This window comes from Solanum stenotomum, chromosome 9 (genome assembly GCF_019186545.1).
Source record: "Solanum stenotomum isolate F172 chromosome 9, ASM1918654v1, whole genome shotgun sequence".
Taxonomy (NCBI): domain Eukaryota; kingdom Viridiplantae; phylum Streptophyta; class Magnoliopsida; order Solanales; family Solanaceae; genus Solanum; species Solanum stenotomum.
Window position 1 is genome coordinate 55,924,360 of NC_064290.1, and position 20,820 is coordinate 55,945,179.

A 20,820-nucleotide genomic window follows, 5' to 3' on the forward strand; every position below is an offset into this window, starting at 1 on the left:
AATTAAACATTTAATTAATTAAATAATATTGTTTTAATTATTTTTTGAATTGTAAGTTATTTATTAGGAAGAGAATGTGGAAGATCAAGAGTCAATTAGGAATTCTAGAATATTAAATAAGTACATGAATCAAGTTTTCCTTCTTTTATTATTAAATTAAAGAATATAAAGAGTTGTAGCTAAATCAATATATGTCACTACCAAATACAAATTTGTTATCTTGAATTCTTCCACTACCATTTCTACGTACTCATATGGTAAAATTCCTTCTTTTTCCGTCTTCAATTGTTTGTTTGTAAGATTTTTATCATTTATAGATTTTTTCAAATTAGAAAGGATTATTTCAATTCTAATTCTTTATTTATAATGATTGTTTCTCTTTCTGGAATTTCTTGTTACTATTTTGTGTAGAAATGTAAAATCACTATACATATTGTCTTGCGATGTATCCGGTACTATTTTTACAAAGGCTCTGACTGGAATTAAGCATACTACGATGTTAAACAAGTTGTCTATAAACTCACTTACCTCCAACTTGAGGGGGGCGATGAGAATATAAGTTAGTTATTAGTTAGTTATTACTGTTAGCTAGTCCCAAAGTTAGTTAGTACTGTTCACTGTTAGTTAGAGTCAGTTACAGGGAAGTCAATTTTTGTTATAGTTTGTTAGCTAGCTTTAATTTCTGTATTTATATATATAGAATCACATGTAATAGTTGCTCTCTTAATTCACATTAAATGAAATACAAATTTCATGCAATTCTTCTTCTCTCTTTTCTCATGTGAATTCAAGTTCCATCAATAGAGGAGCTTGATTGATCAGCAAGCTGTGCTGATTTTATCAAGCTAGAGGGGTATAGATGTAGTGTACACTTCATAATATATATTTGGTTGTTGAAAAAGTAAAGCATTGTTTACATAATCAGCATTTTAAAACTATTAAGAATTCATTTACATTTCTTCTGTAAATAACATATCTAGTATAATCTCACAAGTGGGGTTCGAGAGGATAGCGTGAATGCAAACCTTATCCCTACCTTAAAAGGTAGAGAGGCTATTTCCGACAGACCCTTGGCTCTAGAAGGGATGTAAAGAAGCATTTTTACCCAAACCTAGCAACAATCACTCCTCTGATAGACCCAACAAATGCGTACAATATCACAACCAGACATACCATTGTAAAGACGCGAAACGCGATAGCTTTGCTTTTCCAACTTTCAATTCTTTTCTGAGTCAAGTACATCTCTGCAGGGAAATAAATGACGATAGGCCAAAATGTTATTGCTCCGGACACCCCTACGACCTGGTTAAAGTAAGGGAACAATACAGCAATCCCAGTCATAATTGCAACATACGCTGTTCGGAAGAATAATCTCATAAAATTCAAACTAAATGACAGCATTGATAGAGGTTTCAGAGTGTGATTCTTGTGAACGAACTTGCTATCTGGAAATTTTCTGGCAAACCATCTCTCAACTTCTGCAAATATTGGCTGGCTGAAAACCTGTAAAGCATAATCAAGTCAATACAGAAAAAGATCAACTACAAGAAAGCAATTTGTAGCTTTGTAAAGAAAATATAACTTAGGCAACCAATGATGGAGCTAGAATTTTCACTAAGGGAATCCAAAATATAAAGAAGTAAAGACAAAGAAATCAAGGTGATTCAACATCTACTATGCGATTCAGTTGAACCCCCTGTGTCCCCCTAGCTTGCCCATGGGCGTAACTAAAAAAAAAAAAGCTAGATAGTGAGATGAGAATTGTCAAAATGATAGAAGGAGACTTAGGGGCTCAATATTGTGAAACACAACAAGAAGAATGGATTTGCTTTGTAAAGAAAAAGGACTTGCGGCCTAACTCAAGAACAAAACCTAGCTCGTGAGGTAAGGATATTTCTGAGATCATACAAGGAGACAACAACCCATTCCCTCAACCAATGTGGGACACTTTAAGTTTAGAAGAAGAAGATGTCAAAAGTAAAGATATCCACTAACAAGGAAGAGTTATTCTGCTAAAAAGATTGTGAAAGCATAAAAGCTATAACAATGACAACTACACCTTAGTTCCGAACAAGTTAGGAGGTGAAGGTGTAAAAGTTGTAAGAATAAAAACATGGGGCTACAATGTTAAGACTTTGACAGAACACTTAAGTAAACGTACCTGATATCCACCAACAAGATGAAGAATAACACATGCATTAGCAAAGTCTACAAGCCAATATGGTTCATAGAAACCGAATCCTGTCAAGAGGTTCCCTGGTGTGGAATTACCAAAGGCTGCATAACCAAATCCTCCACAGCAAAGGTAGAAAAAAGTTGTAACACAGGATGCCATTATTGAGACCTTCTTCATGGTGATCTTTTCTGGAGGAGGTGCCTTTAATGTGTCCTACATATTTTTGGAAGTTTTCATTAATTGCTTAGTGCTGCTTAATGCTGATTAAGAAAATTATTTAATGTAGAAAGCCAAATTGCAGCACCTGAACCTCCAGAAATATAAGAGAGAATGGAAAGGCAAAGGCAATGTTCCCGAGCGCTTGAGCAACCAACCATACTTTCTCAGCAGCTGTAGAACTTGGCAGTCCTGTAATGCTGCCTTTGATTTCTCCATTTTCTGCATATCAAGATTCCGGAATGGAATTTTAAGATAATGGCAAGTTTGATCATCTATATTACCTGAGATGCTAGGCCTGCACAGGCTTGTTATTGTGAAGATTTTGTGACAATAAAGGCATGCAAAAAGGCAACCTACCTATTACTTTGGCTAAGCCAAGTGCTGATCCAATAATTGAATATGTGAAGGACATGACAGCAGCAACTACAGAGAGCCACTTCATATTCGGAAAATCAGGAATTTGAGACACTATAACTTGGATTAATCCAAAAATTACCATATACCTAGTACTTTCATATCCACAGGTAGCCTTGTGACCTTGATCATGATAGCAGTTTGATTTCTGGATGGCTCTGGAAGCATTTAGAGGGTGTATTATTAATATCACCTTTAGAAAAAAACCCTCCAAATAGATAATTTGAGAATGCGCGCGAGTAACAACTCTCAACTCTTATGTATATGTGCTATGCAATATAGCCTTATTTACTATGATTCTTTATTTCATTGGTTATTTGAGACTCCTATTATCATTTAGGGACACATTTCCTTAATCCAATAATAGATATCGAGTGTAAGTTTAATTTTGAGAATACATATAGCAATATCAACTTTATATTTATACTAAGTAATGTGTATCCTTTTTAAATGTATTCCTAATCCCATTGGTTATGGAACTTTTTTCTCCTTGATAATGGAACACCTATCCTAATTTCACTCATTATGATATATACTTTCCTTATCCCCCTCTAGTTATCTGATTAGAATGATGACATGAATACAAATCTCTGCTTATAGCTAGATTCGTAAGGTTCAACCATATTGTTCGGTAATTCTTGAACCCTTAAGAATCCTTAACAAGTTTATGTTTGAATTGTTAACGGTCAAAGGAATCTCAGAAGATAGAATAAAATGAAAAACTCACTAGTTTAGAGCATGGGCTGAGCCAGCTTAGGCGAAGGATGGTCGTGCACACCCTTTGCCGAAATATTATGTGGTGTACAAAGGTTAAATGTTAATTCTTCGCTATTATGAGTGTGTATTTGGTTTTGCACACCCTTAACACAACTGAGAAGAAAATCTGCATACTCTTCGCCAAACTCTTGGCTCTGCCACTGGACTTTAGAGAAGATAATAGGTCTGAAGCATGAATTCGGCAAGAGTTCATAAACAAATCATCCAAAAATTAAGTTGTCTGATAGTATGGAAATGCAACCATGTAATCTAGGATAACCCAAACAAATGTTCAGTATGATAAGCAACAAAGCACATAAAGGAAATGTATATGCAGAAATTGTCGAAAGGAGACATAAACAATACTAGTAGAGCAAATATCAATGACATACTGTATACTGGAGGCGGATGTAATCGTATATATAATTGCAACCTTGATGAAATTTATACGAACAGCGATTCCACAAAACCAAGCATTTCTTTTTCCTGAGATGCCAGAAAAAAAGAATTTGCTGTGTAAGCCCAAGTATATATCAGCCCACTTGAGTTCCGTAAGGTAAGAAGAAACTTGCTGCCAAGCCAAGTTCTACATAAGGACAGTTAATTTTGGCATCCCATAAACTATTCAGTTGGTCCTCCAATCAAGCGAAGTTTTACAATGGTTAGGCCACCATGTCCTTAAAATCTATATACAGACTCCTGGAAGAACGACATGTTTGCTTACTTGAACATAATTTATTTCCACGAAAAGTAAGGAAAACGAGAAGTAAATAAATGGTTCATCTGAACTGAAAAAGTGCAGGACATAGGATTTTTTCTAATTTCTTCTTAGCTTGAAATTCTCACCTAAAATCTTCTGTACAGCATCAAGATAACAGCCATTCCTATCAGGGCCAGTTTCTGGATCAGGAGACTTATAGCAATTGCAGAGAAGAAACACAGAAGTAAGAGAGACACAAGCAAATACGAGCATAGTCAATGGACCAGCAATCCAACCTAGCTGTGCCATGCTCCATGCTAGTGATAGAACACCAGAACCAATTACTGCTGTAATTATATGTGCCAAAGCTGTCCATTCATTTCCTGAATTCTCACGGTTAGTACACATATTAGCTTCTGTGAGTATCATCTGCTTGTACAGGTTTCAATTATTGAAAGAAACTATTAGAAACTAATACTAGTAAATTATCTATTTTGTTAGAAAACACAAGAAAAGATCAAGATGATTACCCTTTTTACAGCTTGTTTGGATGGTTTATCTACTGTTGCTTTAAATACATTATTTGTTTTGATTGTTACTTAAATTTTACTCTACTGCTTTGTATTGTCAAATTCATTGTTATGTAAAGACGAAAAGTTTCATCTTATGTAAGGATCGATTTGGTGTGATCCCCTCATTGCCTTTTTTTTCTTCAACTTGCTCTTACTTTACTTTACCTTAAGCTTATACTTCATATTGCTGGTGCACAGTATTATGAAACTACGAAAAAGGATACAATCTATCCAAACATGTGTTCACCAAAAGTCCAAAACAATATAGTAAAATACAATATAACAACCATCCAATTAAGCTTAAGACAAATCTCCTTCAATAAACAGAGATAGGACAGCAATAATTGCAGAGGACAAGTTAAATCAAGATTCTTGAGATGGGTTCACTATGGACCCAATTTGTTATTGTCAAGATTCAAACTTTTTTGTAAAATGAAGCTTAAATGGTAAAATGGAGATAAAGGGGTTTCAAGAAAAAAGGAAAAAGTGAAGTATGATACCAAAAAAAAATAAAAAACTGACCTTGTAATATATTGGGAAAAATACCATGTAATAAATTGAAGAACAGAAGATGTAAAAAAAGGGAACTTTTGTTACCTGTTCTTTTGAGGGCAAGCTTAGATGAGTGGGTAGAAGAAGAAGAAGAAACATAATTTGGGTCCAAAAATGGCATTTGAGAGTCACTTTCTTCATCCAACCCCATAGCCCCCCAGCTATCTGAATCTATTTCTGAATATTCCAAATTTAATGGAAAGTTCTTTCTACAAAAAATTGTCTGATACTATTACTGTTTAAATAGAGATAATACTATTTTTTAGTTCAAAATTCTTTCTCTTTTAATTTGTTTGTTTGATTTTGACGTGATTTAGAGTTTAGGCAAATAAAAGACAATTTTTGAGTCATGTGGTTTTAAAAATAAATTAAGTAGAATATATCAAAAATCTTTTAATCTCATGGTCTTAAATATATCACGTAGAAAGTTAGAATTAAAGAATTATTCTTTCTCTTTTAATTTGTTTGTTTGATTTTGACGTGATTTAGAGTTTAGGCAAATAAAAGACAATTTTTGAGTCATGTGGTTTTAAAAATAAATTAAGTAGAATATATCAAAAATCTTTTAATCTCATGGTCTTAAACATATCACGTAGAAAGTTAGAATTAAAGAATTATCAAAAAAAAAAAATTCTTTTTTTAAAAAAAATTAAAAATAAAAATAAAGCAAATAAAATGAAATGGAGGGAGTAATTAACTAAAATGTTTATGTTTAGTCCTCTTATATTGGAAGAAAGTATGTTATATTGAGATTATATTTAGAATTTTGTTACCGTAGCATACGAAGTAACGTTATAAGCTTAGTGCAATACATGAACAATTAAATAGTTGTTATAATTTTGTAAATATTTACTAGCCATGAGACTAAAGGTGCATATTTTGAAAGACTAAATATGTTTATGATGTATTATAAGGATCAAATTTGGAATTTACTAATGATTGAGGGGACAAAATGCGATTATTCCTTTTTAATATTTCAAAGAAATTGACACATGCTTATTTATTTATTTTAAAATTATTTAACATTCATATTTCAATCTAACCTATAGTGGGTAGGATATTTTTCTAAATTGAAAAGGAAAGGCCACAACTTTTTGTATGATAGAAAACATTGGTGCCTTTCAACATCTTTGAAATGTCAAAAAAATGAATTACTAAGTGATCGTTCGATCATGAAAATTAAATACTCCTCTTTGTTTGGAATTTTTAGCGTTGAAGTAACAATATTTAGAATTTTTTTTTTTCCTAATTATAATTTATACCCTCAATTTTGAGAAGCTAGCAAAATCACTAAACTTGACTAATTTACCTAAAACATACAATCAAATATGTTTTAAAAGAATAATTTCTCAAAATAAATAATCATATAATGTCATACAATAAATCACATATACGAGCTACTACATGTTATTATAAATATTTTCACTTTATTTGAAAATTTTGAAGTTGGAGTTGTGTTTGATTATAGTTTTTGCAAATAATATTTAGTTGTTTGAACATACTTTACCTAAAAACATGAAAAAAAATTCAAATGAAGTCCAGAGAGGATGGTGTTTAACGTAGACTTACTCATACCTTTATGGTAGAGAAGTTGTTTCTAATAAACTCTCGGTTCAAATAAAGCATATTAAAAAACAAAGACTTGTGTACTTTAAGTTACTAAATGAGATTTGTAAATTCCATTTGAAGAATGGCATGAATACAGTGTCTTTTGGCTTACAAATCTTACTAGCTACTATTTAATAGTAAGATCTTACAATTTAAGCTAATTTAGCACTAACTATTCCCTCAATTGATCCAATCAAGCCCAGTAAAGATACAATCAAGCAAACCATACTGAAACCTTCAAGAAGTATCCATTTTCTTGTCCAAGCTCCAATTTTTCTTTGCACAATGTACATTTCCACTGGAAAATATATGGTCATAGGCCAAAAGTTCAATGCTCCCAAGATTCCTAATACCTGGTTGAAATATGGAAATGCCATTGCTATTGCTGTTGTAGATATAACATATAGAGTTCGAAAACATAACCGGAAGAGGTTCAACTGGAGAGCAGGCAACACCGGGAGTTTGATGGCGTAGAATTTATTTATGAATCTGCTCTCAGGGTACTTCTGAGTTGCCCATTTTTCAACAAATGCGAATACTGGCTGGCTGTATACCTAAGGAAACGAGCATTTTGTTCGCGTTAAGGTTAGAATTTTCGTAAACCAAGTAAAGGGTGGAAGGAAAAGACTTCAATTTAAGTACTACCTGATACCCTCCAACCAGATGAAGGACTATGCAGGCATTGGCAAAATCAACAAGCCAAAATGGCTCGTAGAAACCTGTCAAGAGGTTCCCTGGTGTGTCGTTCCCAAAGGCTGCATATCCGAAGCAACTACAGCATAGATAGAAGAAAGTGGTGATAACTATTGCGCTTATTGACGCCTTCTTCATGGTCTGGTTTTCTGGTGGAGGCGATTTTAGTGTATCCTTCACTCCATAAAAAAGAACATCTTTAATATTAGGAGAAACATCATCAGTCTTTTGTGATACTTTTAGTGTAACTATTCCTACTCAGAGTGTTAGTATTATGTCTTGTTTGGTTTCAGAAACATTAGCTAAGTTGATATTTACGCTCCGATAATTACCCTTGAGCAAATTTTAGAAAAACTATACAACAACTATGCCTCAGTTCCAAACAAGTCGAGGTCTACTATATAAATCAATATGCAATGACCTAGTATCAGGACAAATTGTAAGAGCTGGATCTATTTATATCTCACAATGATATATTAAGAAATGCCAGAAGTTAAAACCTGTATAGTTTGTGGAATATCATTACACAATACCTGTATCTCGAGGAGAATAATCGAATAAGGATAGGCAAAAGCAATGTCTCCGAGTGCCTGGAAAACTAACCAAATCTTCTGAGCAGCACTCCTTGTTGGTACTCCCACAATGCTTCCCTTGATACCCCTATTTTCTGCAGACCCAACATCAATGGGGAAATGAGCAAAGAAAATGCTTTCTCCATGATTGGAACTAAGATCAATTTGATACACGAGATTCTTAAATATATTTTTGGAAATTGAGATGAAAAAACAAGAAACAGAATGAGAAAAAGAACAGTCAAGGCTTTACCAATCACTTTAGAAAATCCAAGGCCCAATCCGATGAAAGAGTAGCAAAATGACATTAACGCAGCAACAACGGACAACCACGCCATGTTATGAAAATTTGGTATCTGCGACGTTACTATCTGAATAATGCCAAAAATCAGCATGAAATTGTTTGTCCCAGTCTGGCAAACAGCATTTTCTCCTCCTTTGTGGTAACAATTTGATCTCTGAATTTCTCTGCAAAAATTGCCGGTCGGATGAATAACTTAACAGAAGCATATCTCATTCAGCTTGAATTGTATACACTGTCTCTTGCAGGCTAGGCATCAATATAATGGATATAATGTTATCTAATAACCCGACCAAATGAGCAAAGAAAAATGTCGTAGATACTGTTATATGTATATAGCTAACTAACCTCATACTTGTTGCACTTGTAATTACATAAGCAATACCAGTCCCATAGAAGCTCACATACTGAAGCAAACCACACAACCACGTCCATTTCTTGCCTGAACGAGTATAAGTCAAAATACATAAAAGACGCATCTGATCCCCTCCTCTAAAATAATGTAAAAGAGGAATCCTCATATGAGAAACTTTTAAAAGAGTTTCTAATATAATTCTATGTTGTAGGATGGAACAATCTACCAAGATTAACTCTAACGGCATCAATGTAAGAGGGATTTCGCGTTCCTGTTATGGGATCAGGTGACCTGTAACAATCACATATGAGAGATGCAGATATGTATGTAACAACTGCAAAACAAAGCATGGTGATTGGCCCTGCAATCCATCCTAATTGTGCTGTGCACCAGGCTAGAGAGAGAACACCAGCTCCGATTACAGCTGAAATGATGTGCGCAACTGCAGTCCACAAAGTTCCTGGCAGGAAAATACATATCGACTATTGTTTCTTAGATTTAATCCTAGTCAATGTTAAAACTCAGGCCCTGTAGAAAATTTTGAGACAACTTTAAGCTTACCTGTTCTAATTGTATCTTCATCCTCTTTGCCTGAAGTTTTCTCTTGTTCTAGAGAACGTTGAGCTTCCATCTCCGTTCGATATATTCTTAGACAACGGAAACTAAAAACCTCAAAGCAACTCTTTGAAAATATGCAGGTAGCTTAATAGATATTACATAAAACATGAGCTGTATAAAGCCTTCACCTATTAGTAGAAACGTTCAAAGACGTAATTCTCTTATACTCCTCCCTTCACAACAACAACACTATATAGTACCATGTAGTAGTGCTAAGTTCTCATCAGTCATCACATTAATGAAAAGGATAGAGGGAAAGAATGTCTTTGTTGGAGTTAGCCACAAATTTAGTCAACAATGATGGAACTTCCACTATAAAGAAATGTTTGGTTGTAGCTCTTTTGCTGTAATTCTACCCTTTAACTGCAAATAGATACAAATTTTGAAGAAAAAATATCTTCTTGCCAAATAATTATAAAAGCAACAGTCCAAATTGAACATACCAATGAGATAGACATGTCACAATGGGGGGGTGACTATTTAAACATAGAGTCCAATAACTTTTACCCATTTTGGATCTTGTCACTATGGCCAGATCTGTACATAACATACTTACATTCACACACTCCATGTGCATGTCTTTTTCAAGGCCTAGCAGGTCAAGCCAAACTTAGGTTCAAATCAATGTTTGGTTTTTTTGGATGCTAGTATGAAAAAAAAAAGATATTAAAATCAATGGAAAATCACAAATTTGGTCGATGTGACTGGGACTGCCAAGTAACACCAACTACATTCCTAGTGTAATCTCACTAGTGGGGTTTGGGAAGGGTAGGATGTAGGCAGACCTTACTCATAACTTTCTGGGGTAGAGGCCGTTTCCGATAGACCCAAAACTAAAGGTCCCACTAAGATTTGAACTCGGGTTACTGGATTCAGAATCCAATGTCCTGATCACTAGACCATGGGACCACTAGACTGCCAAGCCTTCATGAAAACTTGTAATGTCACAAGAAGGTCAACAAAAATCTAGACCACAATCTTTACATTGTTTCAATTGTGATACAGTAACTATCAATTTCTTAAAGCCAAATGAGTTCTTAATAACATGATTATATTTATATTTTCTGTTCTTCTTAGTAGACTTTTTTTATTTTTTCTATCTATTTCCAGGATGCAAACGCTCAGTCACAATAGCTACACATAACTGTTCAGCCTTCTCTCCAAAAGTCATCCAACTTTCATATGCAAAATAATTGATGACGATGATGATAACAACAAAAGGTTTATAAGAAGGTAAATCAAATCCCAACAGAGTGATTTCTCTCTTCTGCCTAAATCTTAGTGATAGAGTTATCCAACATATGTGATAGTGGTAGGTAGCAGGTACCGATCAAATAGCCGAGGTGGGTAAATTAGCCCGATTTAGTGGCGGAGCCAGGATTTTCACCAAGTGATTCCAAAACATGTATATACATAAAAATAATGTTAACCATGTATCAAGTATAAACAGTGTAATTTCCGCTGAAGGGGTACAAATGAACCTCCTCGGCCCTAGCTGGCTCTGCTACTAAGCCTGAACACTACAAGACAATAATTAGAAGGTAAAAGATATACAGTGAACAGTAACTTACTAAAGTAAAATCCTGCGGCTTCCAATAAAGAGTGATTTGTGGTAGGGCCAAGCACAGAATCTGGAGACTTATAGCAATCACTAAGTATGGTAGTTGCAAATAGCATCACTACTGCAAAGAATAGAATAGCCAATGGACCAGCTATCCATCCTAATTGTGCTATACTCCATGAAAGTGATAGTACCCCTGCCCCTATAACCCCTGTTATAATATGTGCCGCTGCAGTCCATATTGTACCCTTTTTCTCAATATCTGAGTATACAACTAAAAGAAAAATGAACCAAAACCCAAATTAGTACTAGCAAACTAACAACCCCAAGTCATAAAGATAGTATCTTTAACAAAATCAAGACCCCATTTACTACACCTATTCAAAAAAAGAAAGAATCTTTAACAAAATCAAGACAACATTTTGCTACACCAAGTCAGAAAGACAGAAGTTCGAGGCAAAATCAAGATATTATTTTGCTACAACAAGTCATAAAGATGGAATTTTAATCAAAAATCAAGGCACCATTTACTACACCTATTCAAAAAGACAGAATCTTTAAAAAAATCAAGACAACATATTGCTACGTAAAGTCATCAAGATGCAATTTTTAACAAAAATCAAGATAACATTTTGCTACACCTAGTCATACTTCCTCTATTTCATATTAACTGAATTTGTGAGACAATACAGACTTGTTAAGAAAAACATTCAAATATATAATTTAAATCATACTTTCCACTATTGTTCTTTGTCAAATCATAAATATAACTTTGCAAGTAGTACACTTTATCTCCTAGAAATAATCAAACTTCATTAAAGGAAATGACAACTATGGAAAAAGCTTTAAACATCCCTCTTAAACTTTCAAGAATGAAAAAAGCCTCAAAAACTCAATTACTATGGAATAGAGATAGAGGGAGTAATAAATATGGAATTTTTAACAAGACACCATTTACTACTCTTATTCAAAAAGATAGAATCTTTATCAAAATCAAATTACCATTTTGCTACACCAAGTCATAAAGATGGATTTTTTAACAAAAATCAAGACACCATTTACTACCCCTATTCAAAAAGATAGAATCTTTGACAAAATCAAGCTAACAGTTAGCCATACAAAGTCATCAAGACAGAATTTTTAAGAAAAATCAAGATACCATTTGAATCAGAAGATGTTGCCGGCAGTAATGGGGTTTCTGGATAATGTTCTATTCCACCAACCATAATGTTTTTTTTTTCTGCTAATGTATTCCTCGTACAATATATAAGAATATATTATAATGAATAATAATGGGTCCTGTTGTTGTTTTTCAATTGGTTCTGGCCTGTACAAGTAAATGTTTGGCATTTTAATATGAGCAAGTAATATCAATACAACTTTTTCTCTGCACGTCACCTATTTAAAACTTCTAACTATAGGTGGGCCTTCTTAGGTCATGATTTTGACAATAGGTGAGCCTATTTATCTCATGATTTATGAGAAATTTTTGACAAATAGCTATAATTACAATTTATGTATTAGCCAAACATAATTATAATTGTTGTATAAGGTGGAAGAGTTGTATTGGAGGTATAATTGTACATGTTAAAGAGTAGTATATCACAAGGAATATGAAAGTGTAGTGAAAGAGTTATATGACGTATCGCGCAAAAGAATTGTATCAACACATGTATATTTGATATAAAATCCAAAAATGTAATTATGTTTCGGAATTTTTTGAAATTGAACTTACATTTCATGAATACATTCTATATGTTTTTCAGGATATGCAATTTTTTTCCTTTTTTAGTTTATGTCTACAATTAGGTTCAATTATTTTGAATTCGCTCCACGTAAGGCTCATTAAAAGGAAAGCCCTAATTTTTCATAAAGGGAGTCATTTCCTACCGAATTGTTTTATTTTTAAGATTTTAAGTTAGGTCACACTGATGTGTTTGTGTCGTCTAAGACTTGTCAAATTTAGTTTTTTATCAACATAAAACCTATTAAAAGAGAAACGTTACTTATTAGAATTCTTTTCATTTTTAGAACGCAAATCTAAATTTTCTCATCAAGAGTATCACATTTTATGATACGGCAACATTTGGTGATAGTTACTGAAGCTATTATAATTGAAACATTTATCTTGAAACTTCCTTTTATGTATGGTCCAAATAGTCTTGTCTAGTTTTTGAGATTAGATCACTATGCATAGACAAGTGTCACGTCCCGCCACATCACAGTTAAATTATGCATTCGGATAGGGGCGGAAGGGTCTAGTAGAGAGGTTTATAGAGAACTCTAGAAGCCCTTAGATATTTCAAGAAGGCTTTAGAATGTGTAGAGAATTCTAGAGAAGGACTAGATATGTTCCAAGAAATCTTTGAAAAATCCTAGAAAGTGTAGAACTCTCTAGAAAGAGGACCAAAGTGTAAATAAATTAGGGACTTGTAAGTAATTTTAAATTACACTTATGCCCTTAGGAGTTAGTATAAATAGGGGTGCCCTCTCTTAGCGATCTTAGTTTCAAAGGGCTTACTTGAGCTTACGAGATCTTGAAAGAATAGTGAATAAATTGTCAAGTGCCGCACGGAACTTTAGTGATACTCTAAGTCTGTGACACAAGTCACTATACTACAAGAAAAGATACTGTTGAAAACCAACGATAAATCAAAGTAATTATTTATAAAGAAACCTACGAGCAACTCTTAGACATGCTATCCATGATGGAGTGATAAGTACTTCGTTATAAAAGTCTCAAGTTCAAATCCTACGAGGTAGTAGGAAATTACCTTCATTGGGGAGCGTTTTAGCTTTAATGAAACTAGGCGAATTTTAATCCAAAAAAAAAACTACCTAGACAAGCTTCACGTGGCAGAGTTGAAATTACTCCTCCTACTAAAGTTTTTGGAAAAATCCAGCCAACCATCAGTCTCATCAACTTTTTCAATCATTGGGAACTTTTTTTTTACTATCCGACAACTTCAACCTTTTTTAATGTGTAGTGTTACTTATAATTAAAATATTCACTTAAAATGACAAGACATAACCAATTTAGTCCCAAAGCAAGAAAGTTCAGATTTTGTTTCCAAATAGAAAAATTCTGAACTCATGGATAATACTCTGTGCTTGTATCTAAAAATGTTTAGCTATATTCTAGGGTTCTTTTTCTTCTTTCAAATAACATAAAACAGGTTTAAAAAGAAACTACTTTGTATGACTTATAAATCACGAGTTCGAATGCAACTCAAAAGTCTATCTTTGTGTGACTTTTTAAGTTTATATAGGCCACGAATTCGCATGCTCATAGTCATAGATGTATAGACCAAACAAAATCCTTGCACTAAAAACATGTTGAAAAAACAGCACCAAATATGTACATACTGTAGAGACCTAAAGAAGTAGGAAGTAAAATGACAACACATTCTCTAAAAAGTATATGTACAGTGCTACAACAACTAAGTAAGAAATGAAAGACAACATAACATCTATCATAAACTGCAACTCAGTGAAAAAGCAAAGTTTATAAACTAGCCACTTCTGAACATACATACATATATGTTCTTAATTAAGTCTCTTGTGGGATCTGTCTTGGCACATTTTGCTGCAAATAGTCAGCAGAAGTGGCCATATCTTTATTGTGTTGATTCTCCTCCAACTCATTATCATCATCATCATCAACCTCTACAGTAACTACGTGGACAATAGTAGCTGTTTCATTTTGATCATGTGGATGTTCCTTTAAAGACTCAAATAACTCAACTATTTTATCTACATGAACTGGCTCTGAACTAGTGCTGCCCTGTTGCGGCTGCTGCTGCTTTATAGCCTCTGTTCTATCCTCAGTATCTGCAGGGGAAAATATAATGTTTTGTCGTACAAATATTATGACATATTTAAGATCACAAGTTTCAACAGTTTTCACTGGCCCATCAATGTTAATACTTCTAGTATGTTTATGACTAAAAAGTTTCAAAAGTGTTGATGTTGTTAGGATCAAGACCTGCCACACTTTGGCTCTAATATTTATTTATTGGGGATTAAATGCTTGGAACCAAGCATCATGTTCGACCATGACTTTATTTCGAGCCATCAGTTGGGCTTAGCTCTCGGCAGGATATTGGCGTTACCCAACTACTTTCTTTATCATATGAAATGAAATTGAAACGGTTTTAGCATATATATGTGAAAATTTACTAAAACCTCACCCAAGTACCAAGTTGGGATAAAAAAAATAGCGATATACAACCACCCCATATGCAGGGTCTCAAAAGAATAAAGTGTACAGACTGTACATTCCCTTGTCTTCTTGTTTGTGAAGGCAGAATAACCAAATAATGCGATAATTAAAACACAATAAACAACGAGGACCATAGGCAACTACGAGAAAAATGCTACTACTAGTATACAATGCACCAAACTAGCACCATGCCTATCCCACCTAAAAGGTAGACAGCTTAACTACCTACTAAGCTTCTATCGTAGCGACACGAATATAAATATGGAACCATCAAATTAAAATATGCTTCAAAATACCTGCCACTTCAGTGTCATGCTCCTCCTCCTCTGTCTCCTCCTGTTGAATCATTTTATCCACAATAACCGGCGCATCATCAGCACCGCCGCCATACTCTCCGCCCGTAATTCTACCTTTAATTACCGATCTATACACCAAAACAAACGACGACAATCCTAAACCTGCCGTAACTCCGGCCACCCCAAATCCCGCCATAGCAACTCCAAACACCGCAGCAGCACCAATTAACAGAGGACTAAATATAACTAGCAACGGAGAAGTTACTACCAAAAGTATAATTGAAGTGAGAAAACTAAAACCCATTAGCCCCAAAATTGGGACTTCAATTGCAATTCCAGCTATTGTTGCCCAAATCTTCGTCTTTCGGGTCGGATTCACCTCCATCATTTCCCTGTTTTCAGCCATAATATTTTTTTCTCAACAGTTGTATAATGATTATCTGATCATATATTATGTTCCATTTTTGGAGGATTTATGAAAACAGGGCACGTGTCTGATACTTCTCTATACGTGGTGCATCGCAAACAGAGTCGATTTTATTTGAAGTTATCGTGGCATTATAGAGCATAGTTTCATTGTTTATCCAGTGCAATATATGTTATCTGATTATATTTGGATCAATCATAAATAGTAAATCTTCCAAAAAATAGAGCATAGGATAGAAATACTATAAAAAAAAAGAAAAACTATGATTGTTAAGTACTAATAAATAACGATAAAACTAGAAAAATATATTAAGATAACAATATGATCAGACCAAAATCAGCCATCATATAAAATGAGAGTTTTCGTCATGTTACCTATGATGTAATAAAATTTAAATAATAATCAGACACTGCTCTCTAAATTTAAAAACTACGAGTAACTGGAAAAGAGAGACTTTGTTCACAAGTCTTCAACTCATCCATTTATGATCATCTTGCACTTTTCACATTTCAACTTTTACATCCCAAAGGTATAATTCTTCATCAGGAACTCTAATATTAATGGTGATTAATCCAGAGGATTCGTCGTAATCAAAATGTACTTGTTCGTTGTCAACTTGTATTCGTTTTGGCTTCCCAGATGAATAAGCTCCAAACATGCCACATCCGCGAACCTTCATGGAAACTAATCCACATTTTCCCTCTGTTTCATACTTCAGCTCTTTGATTGCTCCTCCTGAATTGAACATATTCACAAGACCAACCGGAGCAAATCTTGATCCTGTAGACATTTCATTGATTGGAACAACTGTAAAGACTTCATATTCTCTCGCATTTAGAGTAATTGGAATCGAGGCATTTTTAGGAAGATTGATCAATTCCCCTGCATTGGTTACAATTAGGTCAGCAAAATGTGCAATTTCTTCAACCAGAATGCAGGTAATAGAAGTGATTAAAACAGCTTACTATGAAGATGAGAATACAGAATGGCATCGCCAGTCCATCCATCATGAGCAATCCTTGGTAAGTAATTGACATCATTAGCGCGAACAATTCCAGTTATCGTCCCTGGTTGACAATCGTGGATTAGATTCTTCTTGCCAACCTTACACCATCCAGCACCTTGACAGTTGAATACACCGACTACTCCGTTGAAATCGTTGAGATTCCAAATCTTCAAAAGACTGCATATACATAAGTGAGATTAATGTACATTACAAATATATCTCAATTGAAAATGTATCTGATCAAGCAATTACCTTATCCCGTCTCTTGCTGGATCAGAAAACAAGCAGTCTCTAGTTGGCCTTCCTGGAAGTTTGGCGCGTAATATGGAACCATCTGGAAGTACAAGCTTCTTTAGAAGATTAAAGTCGTGCTGTCCAGGCTTGTCACTACATTGCAAATAGGCAGCGATGAGAAAATATCAATGAAAATTGGATCGTACACCAAATAACTAGCTGTTTTTAAGGTATATATAAGCAGTACCTGACGTAAATAGCACAGCCTCCAACAGCTCGTGCTGCTCCGTGGTATTCAGCCATGGGATGCACACTCTAAACATATTACAAGCATTTTAGTCAGTTGAACCTTTTTTTGATAAGTTGGGAAGTATACTAAGAAACTGAGATTCATATCATCAACTCACATGAAACATATCCCAATCAGGCTGCATGAATTCACCAAGGAAAATGGTGTTGTACGCCACTGATGCTATGTGAATTGTGTGTGATGCAGGGTCTCGTGGCCAGAAATCATCTGATGCTCTAATAACAGCTGAACGCTTCGCACTACACAACGAAAGAGAAATAAAACTGGATCAGAATATATATGGTAAGAGTATCTAGCATCTCTTTACGATGATTTTCCATTTCTTAGACCTATTTCAGCTTAAAACATTTACTAGCAAGAGATGGAGAGCGAGACAAAATTACCTGAATAAACTATCATTACTATGGCTCATGCATGAAATAATTCCATTATCAGGAAAATTTCGAGTAATAGATGCCTCTAATGCTTGATGATACTTCCTTGCAAGTTTTACTCTTCCACCGTGACCAGCTCCAAGTGTTTCAAGGATGTTCTGAACATCTACTTTAACCCCATCTATACCCGCAGAAGCAAGGTATGAGTGCAGTTCATTATAGAAGTATAAAACTTTCTCAGGGTTCACTAGACCAAGACCGTTCTTTATCAAGCTACTCAAAGCATCATCAGGTTCCTGTGACTCAGTCCCAGGAGATGAAACTGGGAAAGATAACTTGGATCCATAGTGTTCCATCTCAGGGACCCCGGGTCTCACACCGCCCCAGTAACCAGCAAGTGCATGCCACACATACACATACCTAAAGTGCATGATCCAAAGAAGGAAAAAACTTAGTTGATAATTAAAAGGACAGCACCTAATAGTTGAAGATATTGAAGAACATACTTCAAATTGTGTTGGTCTTTGATATTGGTAACAACATGTCGAAGTCCCATAGCAGGATCGTTAACCCTATGACCTTCCTTTCCATTTTTCTGAAACTTATGGTTCTCTTTGATATGAGTTAGCCTGTTTGCAAAGCTGAAAACGACCAAAGAACGATCAGAACGTTTTAAGGGGTTGCTAAACAATGATGATGATATTACTTGTTTTCCATCTACTCACTTTGCATGGTTATCAGCAATGGATTCGATGCCATTGGGATCCATACTCACTGATTGCCATCCATCATCAATAAGTACAAACTTTGGGGGAATACCTCCTTTCTCCAAACTGCAAAAGACGTAAAAGTTTCAGCACCCTATGCAATGCAGGAATTTATAATGCTAATCAGTATCTAAAAGTTGAAGTTGATTACCTCTCTAGTCCTTGCTTCACTCCCTCTGAAGAAACGGTTGTATAGAAAGCATCCCACGTGCACCATCCGAACCAGTTCAACATGTCTGGCATCTGAATCATGACAAAAACATACAGTTATATATATTCAGAAGTTATGATGTCAATGGCACTTGCAGAAATCAGAAGACATTCAAAAAGTACCTTCTTTCTATCACGGTGACAAAATGTCTGTAAATGCCTTTCCACCGTCCTGTGTTGATAAAGTATTTTAACCATTTCAGAAAGGCAAAATGTCTATGGTACGGTTATCAAATTGGTGCAACATATGAAATCTATAGGATGACTCTATAGTTATGAGAGGAAAATGAGTTGAACATTTGAATAAGGAAATTTCAAGAATGGAAACCATGAAAGAAAGGACTAAAACATACTTGACAGCATTAGTGATGACATCAAAAGGGTCTGGTCCAGCTGCTACATAAACCAAATGGCTTCCCTCGAAATCTTGCACTGTAGGATCTCCTGCAATCAACCATCATCATTAACATCACAAAAATTGGTAAAGACCATACGACAAGATCCAAAACGTATCAATGGAGATTGTAATATCCATACCACTTTCCAGACATATCTCTAACTCGTCGTTTGAATTCCCTTGAAGAACAGCCCTAAAATCTCCCTCTAGAATAGGCAAGAAAACAACATACAATGCTGAATTTTGCTGGTTGTCTTGATCAAAATTTGAACCATCATTTCCTTCCACAATCAAAAACTGAGTCTCAAATGGTATATCTTGGCCAGATGTACCCATTCTCTGTGTCATCCACCATAACTTGAACCGGAAACCACACATAAATCTCAATCCTCTGCAAACCATTCAAACACATAAATAATTTCCTTGTTAAAACCAAAAAAATCACAACACAATCATTACAACCAAAAAATTGCAAATTGTACTTCAAAACTCCCAAGGATTCTCAACATTTCGCTCCCATTTGGCCGTAGATTTTAAAGTTGAAACTTTGAAATTTTTATTTTTTGAAGTTGTGTTTGCACATGCATTTGACTTGAACTTTTTTATTTTTTGAAGTTTAGTGAGTTAAATATCAAGCTTTGGGAACTAGAAAACATTTGAAGATCAAATTTCATGGCCAAACAGATATTTGAAGATACTTTTTCAAAATCTATGTCTAAACACTAGCTTAGATAAAGAACATGGAAAGTCTTAATGAAGTTAATACACAATATCCTCTACAAACCATAATCAAGCATTCAACAAGTAAATAACTTCCTAGTAAAACCTCACATGAAAATCAAAGAACCAAAAACCAAAAATGTAATCTTTACAACAAAAAAATACAATCTTTACAACAAAAATGCAATCTTACATAAGAACTCCAAACAATCTCAAACACTTAGATAAAACACAGGGATACCTTAAAATGAAGTGAAAAACAAAAAATACCATTATCATCAAAGAACCCTTAGATTCATAAACAAAAATTAAAACCAGACAGAGAAAATAACTATGAAGAAGAAGAAGAACATACTGTAGTTTGCCAATAGGGAAGACCCTATGACTACCAACTCTGTCTGAGTTAACACCAAGAAATGCCCCATTAGTGAAAGCTTCACCATTTGGCTGAGTAACAATAATATTTTCATCAACATCAATTAGAATGCTTTGCCCCAATACATTAAGCTTCCTTTCAGCTACACAAACTCCTGCTCCTACTGTCATCTTTTTTCTTTCTATAACCAAAAAAAAACTACCCAAACAAGAAAACACCCAAATGAAAAAAATATGATCTTTATCTTTCTAAGACCAAAAAATAAACAAGAAATCTCAAAAACCCCACAAAGAATAAGCAATGACAAGATCAAAACTTGTATAGTAATTGAAAAAAATGTGTAAAAATTTTGAGAGCTGAGAAAAGTGGAGAATATAGAAAAGC

General features: G+C 34.4%; 5 protein-coding genes across 7 annotated transcripts; all 5 read right to left on the reverse strand.

Moving 5' to 3' along the window:
- Positions 1-912: 912 nt before the first annotated feature.
- On the reverse strand, positions 913-5,596 carry LOC125876656 (probable amino acid permease 7). 2 transcript variants are annotated; one of them, XM_049557877.1, is made up of 7 exons: positions 5,435-5,596; positions 4,412-4,648; positions 3,958-4,051; positions 2,753-2,967; positions 2,481-2,614; positions 2,162-2,389; positions 913-1,503 (listed from the first exon to the last, which is right to left on the reverse strand). In XM_049557877.1, the coding sequence occupies exons 1-7, from the start codon at positions 5,538-5,540 to the stop codon at positions 1,102-1,104; spliced, it is 1,416 nt and encodes a 471-aa protein (XP_049413834.1). In that variant the 5' UTR covers positions 5,541-5,596; the 3' UTR covers positions 913-1,101. The 2 variants fall into 2 exon arrangements, with proteins under 2 accessions (XP_049413834.1, XP_049413835.1); XM_049557878.1 differs by lacking the exon at positions 5,435-5,596 and having other exon boundaries at positions 4,412-4,449; positions 4,562-4,654.
- A 1,443-nt stretch (positions 5,597-7,039) lies between these two features.
- On the reverse strand, positions 7,040-9,947 carry LOC125876028 (probable amino acid permease 7). Of its 2 annotated transcripts, none has more exons than XM_049557129.1 (7): positions 9,480-9,947; positions 9,145-9,378; positions 8,912-9,005; positions 8,516-8,730; positions 8,224-8,357; positions 7,643-7,864; positions 7,040-7,551 (listed from the first exon to the last, which is right to left on the reverse strand). In XM_049557129.1, the coding sequence occupies exons 1-7, from the start codon at positions 9,547-9,549 to the stop codon at positions 7,150-7,152; spliced, it is 1,371 nt and encodes a 456-aa protein (XP_049413086.1). In that variant the 5' UTR covers positions 9,550-9,947; the 3' UTR covers positions 7,040-7,149. The 2 variants fall into 2 exon arrangements, with proteins under 2 accessions (XP_049413086.1, XP_049413087.1); XM_049557130.1 differs by having other exon boundaries at positions 7,125-7,543.
- LOC125877689 (amino acid permease 5-like) lies at positions 9,479-12,323 on the reverse strand. The gene is made up of 2 exons (XM_049558915.1): positions 12,257-12,323; positions 9,479-11,371 (listed from the first exon to the last, which is right to left on the reverse strand). The coding sequence occupies exons 1-2, from the start codon at positions 12,321-12,323 to the stop codon at positions 11,028-11,030; spliced, it is 411 nt and encodes a 136-aa protein (XP_049414872.1). The 3' UTR covers positions 9,479-11,027.
- A 2,099-nt stretch (positions 12,324-14,422) lies between these two features.
- LOC125876565 (oleosin S1-2) lies at positions 14,423-16,163 on the reverse strand. Its single transcript, XM_049557774.1, has 2 exons — positions 15,616-16,163; positions 14,423-14,928 (listed from the first exon to the last, which is right to left on the reverse strand). The coding sequence occupies exons 1-2, from the start codon at positions 16,019-16,021 to the stop codon at positions 14,648-14,650; spliced, it is 687 nt and encodes a 228-aa protein (XP_049413731.1). The 5' UTR covers positions 16,022-16,163; the 3' UTR covers positions 14,423-14,647.
- A 163-nt stretch (positions 16,164-16,326) lies between these two features.
- On the reverse strand, positions 16,327-20,820 carry LOC125876420 (probable galactinol--sucrose galactosyltransferase 1). The gene is made up of 13 exons (XM_049557602.1): positions 20,416-20,820; positions 19,481-19,731; positions 19,297-19,387; positions 19,067-19,115; positions 18,885-18,976; positions 18,692-18,799; positions 18,473-18,607; positions 17,976-18,386; positions 17,690-17,831; positions 17,530-17,597; positions 17,301-17,435; positions 17,008-17,225; positions 16,327-16,924 (listed from the first exon to the last, which is right to left on the reverse strand). The coding sequence occupies exons 1-13, from the start codon at positions 20,604-20,606 to the stop codon at positions 16,545-16,547; spliced, it is 2,271 nt and encodes a 756-aa protein (XP_049413559.1). The 5' UTR covers positions 20,607-20,820; the 3' UTR covers positions 16,327-16,544.

Bases quoted from the DNA above. Each gene is read 5' to 3' on its own strand.
- LOC125876656 (XM_049557877.1), bottom strand. From the start codon at position 5,540: ATGGGGTTGGATGAAGAAAGTGACTCTCAAATGCCATTTTTGGACCCA. The intron at 2,615-2,752 runs GTAGGTTGCCTT...CTTGATATGCAG, and splicing joins TGGCTTAGCCAAAGTAATAG to AAAATGGAGAAATCAAAGGC. The intron at 2,390-2,480 runs GTGCTGCAATTT...AAAAATATGTAG, and splicing joins TTATATTTCTGGAGGTTCAG to GACACATTAAAGGCACCTCC.
- LOC125876028 (XM_049557129.1), bottom strand. From the start codon at position 9,549: ATGGAAGCTCAACGTTCTCTAGAACAAGAGAAAACTTCAGGCAAAGAG. The intron at 9,006-9,144 runs GTAGATTGTTCC...ATACTCGTTCAG, and splicing joins TGCCGTTAGAGTTAATCTTG to GCAAGAAATGGACGTGGTTG. The intron at 8,358-8,515 runs GTAAAGCCTTGA...TTGGGTCTGCAG, and splicing joins TGGATTTTCTAAAGTGATTG to AAAATAGGGGTATCAAGGGA.
- LOC125877689 (XM_049558915.1), bottom strand. From the start codon at position 12,323: ATGGTTGGTGGAATAGAACATTATCCAGAAACCCCATTACTGCCGGCA. The intron at 11,372-12,256 runs GTATCTTGATTT...TTTTTCTTTTAG, and splicing joins AACATCTTCTGATTCAAATG to TTGTATACTCAGATATTGAG.
- LOC125876565 (XM_049557774.1), bottom strand. From the start codon at position 16,021: ATGGCTGAAAACAGGGAAATGATGGAGGTGAATCCGACCCGAAAGACG. The intron at 14,929-15,615 runs GTATTTTGAAGC...TTTCCCCTGCAG, and splicing joins GCATGACACTGAAGTGGCAG to ATACTGAGGATAGAACAGAG.
- LOC125876420 (XM_049557602.1), bottom strand. From the start codon at position 20,606: ATGACAGTAGGAGCAGGAGTTTGTGTAGCTGAAAGGAAGCTTAATGTA. The intron at 18,800-18,884 runs GTAATCAACTTC...CGTCTTTTGCAG, and splicing joins GTGAAGCAAGGACTAGAGAG to TTTGGAGAAAGGAGGTATTC. The intron at 17,226-17,300 runs GTAATTGCTTGA...ATGTATATGCAG, and splicing joins CCAGCAAGAGACGGGATAAG to TCTTTTGAAGATTTGGAATC.